Source organism: Vulpes vulpes, chromosome 12 (genome assembly GCF_048418805.1).
Source record: "Vulpes vulpes isolate BD-2025 chromosome 12, VulVul3, whole genome shotgun sequence".
NCBI classification, from domain to species: Eukaryota; Metazoa; Chordata; class Mammalia; order Carnivora; family Canidae; genus Vulpes; species Vulpes vulpes.
In genome coordinates this window covers 178251587-178265609 of record NC_132791.1, presented here as the reverse complement: position 1 = coordinate 178265609, position 14023 = coordinate 178251587, and the positions used below count along the sequence as shown (strand labels likewise).

General features: G+C 47.8%; 1 protein-coding gene across 1 annotated transcript in view; it reads left to right on the top strand.

The window, feature by feature from the left end:
• HYDIN (HYDIN axonemal central pair apparatus protein) overlaps window positions 1-14023 on the top strand; it is a 332032-nt gene that overhangs the window by 225708 nt on the left and 92301 nt on the right. Inside the window, exons 41-45 of the mRNA XM_072731571.1 lie at window positions 84-298; window positions 5073-5210; window positions 7662-7845; window positions 10696-10837; window positions 12875-13034. Of these exons, the coding sequence (XP_072587672.1) occupies window positions 84-298; window positions 5073-5210; window positions 7662-7845; window positions 10696-10837; window positions 12875-13034 (839 nt within the window). The remainder of the gene's footprint in view (window positions 1-83; window positions 299-5072; window positions 5211-7661; window positions 7846-10695; window positions 10838-12874; window positions 13035-14023) is intronic.

Sequence of the window (14023 nt, the reverse complement as noted above, 5' to 3'; positions counted from 1 at the left end):
GGGGTAGGTTTTGTGCCATCCCCACCATTAGTTTCTTATTATCATAAGGCAACTTTTAATATAAATCCACTCTCTCTGTGTAGCCCAGGAGGCTGCTTCGGGTCAAACTGCTGTGGGACAAACACGACTGAGCAGCGATACCCTGGGCAAATTGACATCAGAATCCACCCTGGTAACCCCTGAAATGAAACCTGCGAAGACGCTGCGTGGAAGCATGTTGATCTCCAAAAGCAAGGCAGAGAGCCATGGCTCCGGGTCTCAGAAACAGCATCACCAGCACGCGTCTGAAACGCCGCAGGTACAAATCAGGGCCCCCCACAATAAGGGTGGGGGTCCTTCCCCCCAGTCCTTCCTCCTTGGCATCCTGCAGCCTCCATTGGTGTGGGTCCCTCTGCAGATTCATGATGCAGGTCCAGAGAGGTGGTCAGCAGTAGCTTTAATTTTAGGCACTGGGTTGAGTGCTACCAAGCGAAGATGAATAAAGCAAAACCAAGAGTCTGCACTCCAGCGGTACCAAGAGTCTGATGAAGGAGATAACCACATGTTCAAATACTTGCAATAGAATGAGACTGGTGACAAAAAACCAAAAGAATTGGGTTGAACCATATGAAATAGCCAACCTTCCGCTGCTGGAACAGCAACTTCATATGGCTCAGCCTAATACTAAAGGAATGCCAAGTATGAAACCATTTGTGTAAATTGGGCAGGGCAGGGGCAAGGGTTTGGGGGAGCTGCACGGGAGTCTTAGAAAGTGATGAAGTCAGAGAGTTTGAGCCTCAGCCAAGGGACTTTGAGAAACAATTTTGGTGGGATAGCAGGTGCTGCAGCAAGAGATAGTGCATGGCACCATGAAAGACAGGTGGGTGAGGAGTTGCCAGTGGGAAAGCAGAGTCAGGTGGGTGTAGGCTTCCACCATGTTTAAAAGAAAAGGAAAAAAGACTAGTTGTTAGAGGAGCAGACCTAGGGTCAAGAGAGTTCTCTCCCTGGAAGGAGGTGGAGGCACAAGCAGATCTATAAGGAAGGGAGCTGCTAGGGGGGTATAAGGTGATGATATGCCCAAGAGGGAATGAGATTCCTCGAGAAGACAGGGAACATAGGACAAAGCATAGTCAATGCAGTCAGAGGCCAGTTTCTTCCAGAGTCAGTAAAGGTGAAAACAGATGCAGCTGTGCGTTGGGGAGGCAAGGTGGAGAGCAGAGGCTGGGGAAGGTCTTGTTGAGTGGCTCTGGGAACGCATGCGGGACACAAAGTCTTTGTAGGAGGCGGTGAGGAAGATGGCAAAGCATTGAAGTGTCCACTGGGGGCAGGGGGAATAAAACCAGAAATTGGTGGTGGACAAAAGAAAGTTGCAAATGCTGATGTCCCAGCCGAGACAGGAAGCCATAACTTCACAGTTGTTAAGATTTTCCTACGCGGCAAGTGGCAACCTCCATCAGAGGTACAATTCTTATTGTAGGGGCGGGAGTGTGCTTAGAACCAGGGGTAAGGGAGGTGAGAGTGGCATCAGTATACAGGAAGTCCAGTCTCCAAAGAGAAGGAATCAAGGGGAGGGCAGCAGAATGGGAGAAACAAGAAGAGAGGAAGAGTCCATGGGTCTCGTTACCTTCTGAGAGCGCAGTGGGGGAGTGGGGAGGGGCAGGCATCTTGGAGGAGGTGGCTGAGGTAGACAGAGTAGAGGTGAAAGCCCCTGAAGGAGAGGAGGCCCGTATGTTAGATGGGCTAGGCAGGTGGAAGTTTGAATGGGGCAAGTAGACAGAGTGGAAGCCACGGTCTGCACAAGAGAGGAGGTGTGCAGGTTGGATGGGATGTCCCGGAGCTGAGTTTGTGCCAGATGATGTCTCTGATTTTCAGTTCAGTCATACCTTCTTCTCCATGAAAATTAAAACCATTGACTCACTTCCTTTTGCAGCATCATTTAACCCTCTTTCTCAAGATCTAATATGATGTTCTTTACATAGAAGTCTATGGCTTATCTAGAACTCATATTTGTATTAAACAGGGTGTTGTAAGGAATCATTTTCTTCTATTGGGTTCCATCCATCTGGACAGTGAAGTAAGGCCTTGAGAGTATATCAGAGCAGCAGAAAAGCCCATTTCTGACCCCAAATCCCTTTCAATAAACAGGTTAACTTAAAATCTGCTCAAGATTGCCCCCTCCCTCATGTGGCTGCCACAGTGTGACAGGACTCATGCTTTGGACAACTGTCACCCTGTCAGCATGCTTCACCCAGAGATGGCTGTTTGATTTTCAAAAGCTCTCCTAAAGCATGAACTCCCCAATGACTAAAAGTCTAGTCATGTTGCTAAAGTGGGAAGAAATGTGTAGGGGATCCCTGGGTGGCTGAGCGGTTTAGCGCCTGCCTTTGGCCCAGGGTGTGATCCTGGAGGCCCGGGATCGAGTCCCACATTGTGCTCCCGTCATAGAGCCTGCTTCTCCCTCTGCCTGTGTCTCTGCCTCTTTCTCTCTCTATGTCTCTCATGAATAAATAAATAAAATCTTTTTTAAAAAAGGAAGAAATGTGTAACATGTCATATAATGAAGATATGATCCCTAATATAAGGTCATTTATTTATATATCACCATGTTCTAAGAGAGCACCCACTGGCAATCCTAATTTTTGGAATGACATTTAATCTAACACTCTTACTTCTCAATTCCATGGCCTCCTCAGCTTTTCCCTCCTGTGGTCATGTTCTAGAACATATTTATCATTACCTATAAACTCCAAGACCACTGCATTTACCCATCCTACTTCCTGACAGCCATCTTCTAACTTTCCTGATGACTTACTGGTCCCGTGCAAGCCTCCAGTCCACATCTTCACTGCCTGCCACCCCCTTCACTTCCTTTCTTACCCAGTTTGGAATCCATGTCTGTCACTATAGGCACTCCCTTGCCCCTTCCCCTTCATTATACTCTGCAAGCAAAACTTCATCCCTGGTAAGCCAGATTCTCCACCTCCTCCGTGCAGGGTGGCTGAACACAGCTAGGAACAATCCTCTTCTCTCCTGAATGGTCTTCGCTTAAACTTAAGACCACAAATCTCACATAGACTCTTTGGTCTGCCCTGGGCAATTTGCCCTCCTCCTCTTCAAGATGACTATTTTATTGAGGTCATCACTCTCCAAACCTCTAAGGCCCTTTCCTGTTCCCCATTCCCAGCTAATGATCTCTCTCCTGACTACACAGAGGGAGCAGCAACACCAGAAGTCAACCACCTATTCTCTCACCACCAGATAGACGAGCTGAGCTGCTACCTAGCCCAGCACCATGCCTTCCCTGCCACAGAGCCACCGTCCCAGCTTTCACCTAAGCCCTGCACGTGTGCACTGGACCTCCCCCACTCCTCACTCGAGATCTGAATTCCTCCAGTCATCCCCTCTCTCCTATTTGCTTTTTGTCCTATGGGACCCTTCCCATCAGCATCTATGCATATTGTATTACCGCTCATCTTTAAAAATACTGCCCTAAGACCCCAGATTCCCCTCTCACTTTGACTTATTCCAGGGAGGCCTCCTTTGTCCTTACATGGTCAATCTTCTCAAGGTCGCAGGCACTCATCTTGCCAGATCCAGTTGCCTGTATTCTATCCTCATCTCATGTGACGTCATAGCAGCTGATAACTCCGCCTCCTGGAAGTACTTCCTGGCCGTCAGAATACCACACACTTCCAACTTTCCCTCTGCCTCATCAAGGACTCCCTCCTCTCCTCCAGCCTCTCTACCTCCTCCAGATCCATAGGATTTGGGACTAGGCTAGAACTGAGTCATCTACTCTTTTCTTTTTGTTATCTACCTTTTCTCTATAGGTGATCTCATATAGCTCATGGCTTAAGTACTTAAATATTTCAAGTATGCGTGTGACCCTCAAATTTCTATCTTCAACCCTAATTTCTTCCCCAGCTCAGATTCATACATCCAAGCGCACATTCACTATCTCTGTAGAATGGCTTAGAGACATCTCAAAATGTCTGTGTCCATAAAGTGATCTTTGCCTACCCCCAAAACAGAACAAGACAAAAAAAAAATTGTTCTTCCCTCAGTATTTCCTTTCTTAATAAATGACTTTATTGTTTTCCAACTTGATCAGGCCAGACTCAAGGAGTTCACTGTTGGGAGTGGAGGTGAAAGAAAGAGGGGCACCAAGTCCTAGTGGGATGGGATGTGGAAAAAAAAGTATCAGCCACTTCTCCCCGCCTCCACCATGACCATCCTCATCCCTGCCACCACCATCCTGCCTGGAGCACAGAAATATCTAACTAACTAGGCTTCCTGCTTCTACTCTTGTCACCTCAAGCAGCAGGCACAGTAGGCTTTCCAAAATAAAACCCAGATTATGTGTCTGCCTGAAACATGCCAACACCTTCCCATAACACTTGGAATAAAATCCAGATTCCTTGCTATGGTCTACAAGCCCTGCATACTCACACCTGACTATGTCTCAGACTTGCACAAAGCCCAACTATCTTGCCCATTGCTCACTCAGTCCGGTTACATTGGGCTCCCATGTGCTCCCCAGACCCCAACAAGTACACTCATGTGGAAGGAGCTTACTGTTCCCTCACGCAAAGACTTTTCTCAGACTCTTGTCTTGTTCTTTCATGTTACTGTCCAACCCTGTCACCGCTCTCTGGCCCCTTACCTCACACTTTTTCTCCCTGGCACTTGTCACTACCTGAGACTGTGCTGCTGATTTGTAGATCATGTGCTCCTTTTCTGGCTGCCCCATTTCAACACCGCCATCCTTGTTTGTTGTTGCATCCCTAGGGCTAGAGGGGTCCCTTATGCACAATAGTTGTTCAATTAATATTTGTTGAATGAATGAATAAATTCATGCTGTTCAGTACATGTACAAAGCACCTCCCACCATGTTCCCACTTGAAGCTTACAACAATTCTTTAAGGAAGATAGGAATTTGCCATTTTACAATGCAATCCCCATTTTACAGATGAGGAAATGAGACCCAGAGAGATTTCACGATGTTCATGAGGTGAGGTCATACGGCTTGTAAATGTGAGAGCTGCTGGGACACCACGCTGGGTTCTAACTCCTGATCCTTCTCCCGCCTACAGGTTTCCTCCAGCCCGCTGCCTTCAGGGCCCACACAGCGCCGGCTCAGTGTCAGCGCCAGTATCGGAGGTGAGACCGGGCTCATGAGCTGTGTGCTCCCTGAGGACCTGTTCACCCAGATCCTGGCCGAGCGCATCCAGGTGAGTCCATGCCCACCCCCACAGAGCTGCAGGGCTCACACTCCATCTCCAGAGGCCTTGGAGAGGAAAGATGGGTTTCTTCAGCCCCAACACTCATTTGCTTGTCCTCTTGACAGCCTCATCAGGCCCTGGCCCTGGTGCAGTCTGCATCCCGAAGCCACTCACCTTAAAGGACCAGTGAGCAGGTTACATATTTTAAAAGAGAGAGAGAGAGAGAGTTATTATATAGCCCTACAGTAATGTATTAAAAATCATAACATGGAGCCATGGAAAGTTAGAACTTAGAACTATATTAATTGGTATAAAAATTTGTCTTCAATATATTATTGAGGGGCACCTGGGTGGTTCAAAGGTTGAGCATGTGCCTTCGGCTCACAAAGTCCTGTGTCAGGCTCCCCACAGGGAGCCTGTTTCTCTCTCTGCCTATGTCTCTGCCTCTCTCTCTGTGTATCTCTCATGAATAAATAAATAAAATCTTTAAAAATATATATTATTGAGAAAAGCAGGTTATGAGATAGTATGTAAAACACAAACACATTTCTATAAAAATATTTCTAAGTGCATATCATACAAACAGTCAAAACTCTAGAGCACATGTAACAGTTGTTATCTTTGGTTAGCAGGATAGTGGATTTTTAGTTATCTCCATACGTTTCTGACTTATTTCACAGTGACATTACTTTTAAAGTCAAGAAACACAATAAATGTTTCCAGTTTTTAAGTTAAAGAAGACAAGATTGCAGGATTTGGGAGGGGTACCACTTGAGGTTGTTTGCTGCTTATGGTTGACAGAGAGCTTCATTGCTCACCAGGTCCTGGAGCCGTCCACTTGCCTTGTTTTTTTTTTTAATTAAGGCCACAATATTAGTTGCACATTTAAATATAACATGCAGGGCCTGAACTTCCCAGGAGGGGAAGAATGTCATCACCAGAAATGACTCATAGTAATGTTTAACTGCTACTGTGTTGGTGCTGTCACTGTTAGCTGATCTGAGCCAGGAGGGCCAATAGGTGTGCAGGTATGCCACGTACCTGGGTTAAATCATTGAGACAGCCCAAAGTGAACCTGTCGAGCCGTCCTACTCAACGTACCAATCTTTGATGAAACATGAAGCTTGCACTGCTTCCTTCCTTGGCAGTCGTGCTACAAAGAAAACAAACAAACAAACAAAAAAAAAACCAGCAGTTGATGTAAATCATGTATTTAGTGATGTAGTTGATTTACATTCTGACACAAGATTCTTGTCTCATCAAAAACTGGTAGTGATGGGGTGCCTGGATGGCGCCATGGGTTAAGCGTCTGCCTTTAGCTCAGGTCATGATCCTGAGGTCCTGGGATCGAGCCACACATTGGGCTTCCTGCTCAGCAGGGAGTCTGTTTCTCCCTCTGCCTTTCCTCTTTTCTCTCTCTCTCTCTCTCTCATAAATAAATAAAATGTTAAAAAAAAAAAAACCCGCAAAACTGGTAGTGATCAGCTCCCCGCCAGGGTGGCCAGCCTATGTACTGCCCTTTGAGTAACACTGCATTCCAGCAGAGGGTGCCGGTCAGTGATTAGTGTTATCAAGATCACCACACAGCAAGGCATTAATAACACGGAGGAAGGTACGAAGGGCCCACCTGCTACTGCTGCTGTCTGGTATGCGGTGATGGGAACATCGCGCCTTCCCGTCTGCGGTCCCTGAACCTCACAGGCCTTGCGTGACCCTCACTTTCACACCCAGTTTGCTCTCCTTATTTTCCATAGAGGCAGAATAAATCTTTCACTCTACAAATACAGATAATAAAGACCCTTCATGACTGATAAAATATGTGTCTGTTTCTCTTGTATTTCTAGCAGCACATTGAAAGTAGCAAGTGGAAGGGTGGCTTCATGGTATTTTCACTGGGGCCCCGCAGGTGTGCAGAGCCCACCGCAGCCCCCATGAAAGCCCCAATGGAAAGAACGAGCAGCGCTCTCTGTAGAGAACTTGGGGACTGTGGCCCCTGTAACTGTCTTTTTTTTTTCAATTTATTTTTTTTAATAAATTTATATTTTATTGGTGTTCAATTTGCCAACATATAGAATAACACCCAGTGTTCATCCCATCAAGTGCCCCCCTCAGTGCCCGTCACCCAGTCACCCCCAACCCCCGCCCACCTTCCCTTCCACCACCCCTAGTTCGTTTCCCAGAATTAGGAGTCTCTCATGTTCTGTCTCCCTTTCTGATATTTCCCACTTATTTTTTCTCCTTTCCCCTTTATTCCCTTTCACTATTTTTTATATTCCCCAAATGAATGAGACCATATAATGTTTGTCCTTCTCCGATTGACTTCCTTCACTCAGCATAATACCCTCCAGTTCCATCCACGTCGAAGTTGCATCTGTATCTTTGGGGTAAATCCCCAGCAGTGCAATTGCTGGGTCGTAGGGCAGATCCCTGTAACTGTCTTGGCTCTCACTGCGGTTTCAGCTGAGCGACTGCTTCCGAGGAGTGGTGTTCGACAGCGTCGAGACCCTCTTCGCTCGGAACGCAGCGACGGCTCTCCTCTGCCTGCTGAAGGCCATCGGCAACCGGGAGCACATCTACGTTATCAACATGGCCCAGGACTACACAGCCATGAAGGCCCAGGAGAAAGCCAAAAAGGAGCAGGAAGGTGAGGACCCCTACCCTTCTGGGCCGTCCCTTCAGCAGAGCCTTAAGCCTTTTGCAATGCTCCCCACCACGGCGACCCGTTAGGAGAAGACACTGTTCTATCTGCCATCGCACCAGTGCCCACCTCCACCCTGGGAGGTGCCTGGCAGATGCAGGTGACAGACACATTCCCCTTTCCCCCAACAGCACACTGTGTCCCTTTGTCTTCTCTGTGATCACCACCAACCCCAGGGGAACACATCACCAGTCCCACCCTGACTCAGGTGGCCAGTTGGCTGATTGGTTTTGTTTACGGCACCCAGGCATTTCCTGACAGTCTAGAGGTGCTGATAACCTTTACAAACCAACTTCTACATTTTAGCCTGCCACATCCCAGGCACTGCCACCAACGTTCTCTACTCTTGAAATGTTTCTAAATGGCAGTTGAGGTGATTTAATCCTCTCAATAAATCTCTGAAGATCATTGTCCCCCTATTACAAACGAGGAGAATGAGTCTCAGAGATACCAAAAGTCTAGTGTAAGATCACACAGCAGAGGGGCATCTGAGTGGCTCAGTTGGTTAAGTATCCGACTCTTGGTTTCAGCTCAGATCAGGATCTCAGGGTCGTGAGGTTGAGCCCCGTGTCAGGCTTCATGCCGGGCATGGAGTCTGCTTGAGATTATTTCTCCCTCTTCCTCTGCTTTTCCTCCCCATTCATACTCTCCCCTCTTCCTCTCTTACTCTCAAATAAATAAATAAATCTATCTTAAAAAAATAAAAAGATCAGGGATCCCTGGGTGGCGCAGCGGTTTGGCGCCTGCCTTTGGCCCAGGGCACAATCCTGGAGACCCGGGATCGAATCCCACGTGGGGCTCCGGGTGCATGGAGCCTGCTTCTCCCTCTGCCTGTGTCTCTGCTTCTCTCTCTCTCTCTCTGTGACTATCATAAATTTAAAAAAAAAAAATTAAATCTCACCTAGCTAGCCTTAACCGACCATGCCCGGGGCAGATGACCACAAAAGAGATGTGCAGGTGCCATCCAAAGCACTTTGCACAAAAGCTTGGAGCAGAGAATAGACCCAATTCGAACAGAATCCTTGCAAACTGAAATAGAAGAAGGCTAGATCAAAGGAGGGACTCGGGGAAAGATGTCTTTAAAAAAAAATAATAAATAAATAAATAAATAAATAAATAAATAAATAAATAAAAATAAAAAGATCATACAGCAAATTAGTACGGTCTGTGTAACTGTGAAACCTTTGCTTTATCTGTCATTACCAGTGGCCTGAAAAATATTTCAATGACTGAAAATAGGCGCACACACACACAGAGTAATGTTAGCTTGAGTTCCCGCTTTAGTCAGACACAGACCTAGCAAATCTTGGTCCCCAGGGAGGAGGCCATCCTGTCCTTGGGATGCAGAGTCCTGCTCTGGCCCTCAGCTCTGGTCACATCACTCACTGCCCTTCCTTATTTGGCCTGACCTCTCCCTTCTGGAAAAATCTACACAAATAATAATGCTTTTCCATTTAAGAAAATAATTAGAAACATGAGCTCTCTTAGTTCTTAAACAGAGCTCAGACTGCTTCCTTATATTCTCATCCAGAGAAAAATTAGGAAGAATGACCAGGCTTCCCCAGCAGTGGTCCAACCTCCAGCTTCCTGGCTTCCCAGAAAGTTCATTTCCCCATAATCATCAACTTAGAAGAAAACATCCCATTTCATTTTCTCAATTACCTGCAGATTGAAGTTTTTCACAGTTGCATTATAGACTCCTCTTCACAAAATCATCTGCTTTTGAAAAAGTCCTAAGGCAGCATCCAGTAACATTATTATATTAAAATCTAATTTTTTACTGAACATTTATGAATTTGCCAGGCACCAGCCCAGATGCTTTACAGGATTGTTTATTTGATCCCCATCACAGCCTGTAAAAGAAGAATCCTTATTCTTACCTGTTTCTATCCTTTGGTAAGTGTCAGAGAAAGATCTCTAGATACATTTCTCTGAACCCAAAGCTCAAACCTACAAGAATGTAAGGTGGGAAATTGTGTCAGTGGAGGGTGAAGAGAAAGCCTCTGTGCTGGGTGCAAACCACACTTCTGGATCTGGAATATGTAGGGTGTGGAAGATGGTTCCCCTTGGTCTGCAAATTGGCTGTGTCACCCCGAGGACTGTGGTGGCATATGTTCCTAATGGATTAAGTCAATGGGTGGCATATGACTTCCCTATTGCTGCAGTAGCAAATTACCACAAACTTGATGACTTCAAACAACACAGATTTACTATCTTACAGTTCTGGAAGTCAGAAGTCCTAAAAGCGGGGTGTCAGCAGGGCTACATTCCTTTGAAGACTCCCTCCATGGAGAGAATCCTTTCCCTTGCATTCTTGAGCTTCTAGAAGCCACCTGCATTCGTCAGCTCATGGTGCCTACTTCACCACCTTCTGACCTCTGCTTCCATGGTCTCATCTTCTCTGACTCTACCCCTCCTGCCTCCCTCTCACAAGGACCCTTGTGGTTATACTGGGCCCACCCAGACAATCCAGGACAGTCTCCCCAATTCAAGGTCCTTCGTGTAATCACATCTACGAAATCCCTCCTGCCATGCCAGGCCACATATTCACTGTTCTGGGGGTTAGGATGTGGTCATCTCTGGAACTACTATCCCAGATGGAGACGGGGCTTGGAACCGTGAGAGTAAAGGAAGGCCCCCCAAGACCAGGAACGCAGCTGTGGCACGAGCTCCCCCTCCCTGGCCTAGACCCTCTGCAGCCTGTGTGGGCTGGGAGCTAAGCCTCTGAGGGTCTGCGCAGCCAAGGCTGGGAACTTACCGCCCCCCCCCAACCCCCTGTCTCTGCTCCCTCCCCAGAGCACAGACACAGGGAGGCACTGGAGAAAGAGAAGGAACGTCTCCAGAACATGGACGAGGAAGAATACGATGCCATGACAGAGGAGGAGAAGGTCACGTTCAATCGAGAGGTTCAGCAGGCCCTCCGCGAGAGGAAAAAGAGGTCAGAGGCAAGCGCTAGCCAGCGCGGAGGTGGTCCCCCCACGAGTAACACACGGCCCACCCTGGAGACTGGGATCACCTTCCGGGGAGCAGCAGTGGCCGAGGGAGACCCAGGAGGATGACCTGCTGAGAGCAGGAAAGCACCCCACCCGTTGAGGGTGCTCCTTGCTGCGGCCTTTCTGGGTTTCTCCCATTCTCCACTGCTTCCTTCTCTCTGGAGGGCATCTGAGACTAGTGGGGAGGTTAGATGATGTAATGGGGGACACGTCTGGCCCCTGTGCTGTCCTGGAGCTCCCACCAGCTTCCCCTGACCACTGCCCTCCCACTCATCAGTACTTAGGTGTCTGCAGCTGCTGACCAAGGGCCACTCTGTTAACGTGAGCTTAACGGTCATTCCCCAGAACTTGGCCATTTCTCCTTCCCTGGCCACCATCTTGGCCTTTGGTGGTGTTATCTGTCCCCTGCATTCTGGCTGCCTCTCCCACTTGATGCTCAGCCTGGGAAGTTCACCAGGGACCCTAGGCAGGCTCTCGGCCATTATTGTGCCCATCATTGGGGACCACACAGGAATGATTAGATCCCCTCCATGCCACCTGGGGCCCAGGAGACACAGGCTATCTCAGCTACAGGAAGCAGGATATATGTCCTTTCTGCCCTCAGATCTTAAACATGCCAGCGGAGGAGGGTATATTGCTTACCCTCCATAGAATGCCAAACATTGGAAGGGACAGAGCCAAGATATTTGCCCTACTATTTAACCTCATTCTCTCCTCTCCCTCTACCTCTGACTACTCCCACTGACCCCAAAAGAGCTTTTATGTCCTCTCTGCCTCTATAGTATGCCCTCATTTCTTTATCTGCATGATCCATTGTAAAAATGCCTAATCCTCTAGAGGTATAAGAAGCCTAGTTTAAAAAAAAAAAAAAAAGGCAGAGCTTTGGGATTCCAAAGGAGTCTCTTTTCTTTCTCATCCAGGTCATTGCTTTCAGGAATTCATGGTAGATGTAGAAAATATGAATCTGATCCTCAAAGCTCAGCAATGATTTATTTGTGTCACACACACACACACAGTAATGAAGAGTTGGCTTCAGTGGGTAGAGAGTCACAGAAACCAGGAACAACCAGGGATTCCTAGAGATGAAAACAGATGGGTTTTGTATTTTCAGAAATGCTGTCCTCTCCAGGCTTGTTTGTACTTAATGCCCACCCTGCCATTGGCAGCAGGGCAGCTATAGCTGAATCCATAGCTGGGAGGGAGGGAAGAAGGGTGAGGGGGGAGAGACAGAGAGAGAAAGAGGAATGTGGCTTTCAGATCCAGTGCCATGGCTCCAAGCTAGCCTTTAGGGACTGCTATTTAAAACACAATTTCTTGTTGTCTGAGCATTAGACATGACAGTGTAGGAAGCTGGGCTTCATTTGAACTGATATTTATTTATTCATTTGAGAGAGAGAGAAAGAGAGAGAGAGAGAGAGCAATTGGGAGCAGGAAAAAGGGCAGATGGAGAGGGAGAGAGAGAATCTCCAGCAGACTCCCCACTGAGCTCAGAGCCCAACACGGGGCTGTAGGTAGGGCTCCATGCAGGGCTTGATTCCTTGATCCTGAGATCTAAAATTGAGTCAGACACTTAACCCACTGCACTCCTGGAAGTTACTTCTTAAAAACTGCTCACATCAAGCTTATTTTCAGCCCTTGCCTTGCTCTCCTATGAGAGAGGATTGGAATAGAAATAGATTGAGAATTCCTCTTAGTTGAGTTTGAGTTAATCAGTTTTGCTGAATGACCATTCAGAGACCCTCCTTTCTTTTCTTCTTCCTTTCCCTTGCCTCCCTCCCTCCCCACCCCCTCCCTCCCTCCCTCCCTCTCTCTCTCCCTCCCTCCCTTCCTTCCTTCCCAGATTTCTTCTGTTTGTTCTTTCTTTTTTTTTTTTTTGTTCTTTCTTTTTATGCCCAAGAAAATTCTTCCCATGTCCCTCCATTAGACACTCCCATGCAGAGGAGGGGCTCTGAACTCTGTTTTCTCTGCCTGATTTGATGAAGGGAGCTGGAAAGACTGGCAAGGGAGATGGAGGAAAAGAAGCTACAGCAGGAGCTTGAGAGACAAAGGGAAGAAGATGAGCAAAAACGGAGGATCAAAAGGCCAAAGCAAGGACCAGTGAAGGAGGAACCTATCCCAAAGAAATCTCAGACAAGCCGGCAGGTAGCAACCCTCACTTGCTCTTTAACCTGAGACAGAACAGAGGAACCAGCCCATCAATCTGGTACCCTTCCCTTCTACAAAATTGACCCAATACTATTTAGATTTTATGGCGGAGCAGAAGGTAGGAGAGAAGGGGCCAGCATTTGTTGAAAGCTGATTGTGTGCCAAGAGCTCTGCTTGTACTTTATTATGGCACCCCTTCTGCCCTGCGGGGGTTCAGAGGCCTGAGCCCCATCTGGGGTTGAGAGAGACAGTTCCAGGACCTCACCCAGTTATATCTGACCACAGACCTTGCTCTGTCCACTGTCCCTCCCAAGTCTGCTGGATGATGCCCAATAGGCTGGTATTAACAGCTTGCCTCCAGTTAGCCACAAAGTCAGTGGAGGCCCTGTGTTCTACTGAGAGCTCATCTCGACAACAGTCAGGGACAACTGACATAAGCTTGTCCTGGCAGACAAGTAGCGATAGTTTATCAGCCTGCCAAGCTTAGAAGTCACCTGTCTGCTGCCATGACCTGGGAAAGGCGGAAGAGCCAAGGCAGCGCCCAGGGTGGCGCTCACAGCCCAGAAGGGTAGCTAGCTAGCAGGTGTTCACAGTGGCTATCTCAACACCAGAGGCTCTGTGGGTGAAGCTAACGCCAGACTCCCAGACAAGGTGCAGACTGGTCCCAGTAAGTGAGCAAGAGACAGTGACCACACCGGGGTAGACAAAGGAGCAGAGGAATTAGTGTCCAGGGTTCACAAGCATATAGAGCTCAAGAAGCAAAAACAAGCACAGGAAGCAAGCAGGCCTGAAGTTATATAGGCTGTTACTGGCCACTGGCTGCTCTGTGCTGGGCTCCCAAAATCTTCCAAGTGTAAGCCCTCCCTGTCCCTCTGTGGCCCCTCCTTCCACACAAAGTCCTCTGCCTGAAATCTGATATCTGAACAGAACTCTCCATGTCTTGGCAGTGGCTCTCCTGGCAAAGGAGAAAGATACAGTGGTAGCCA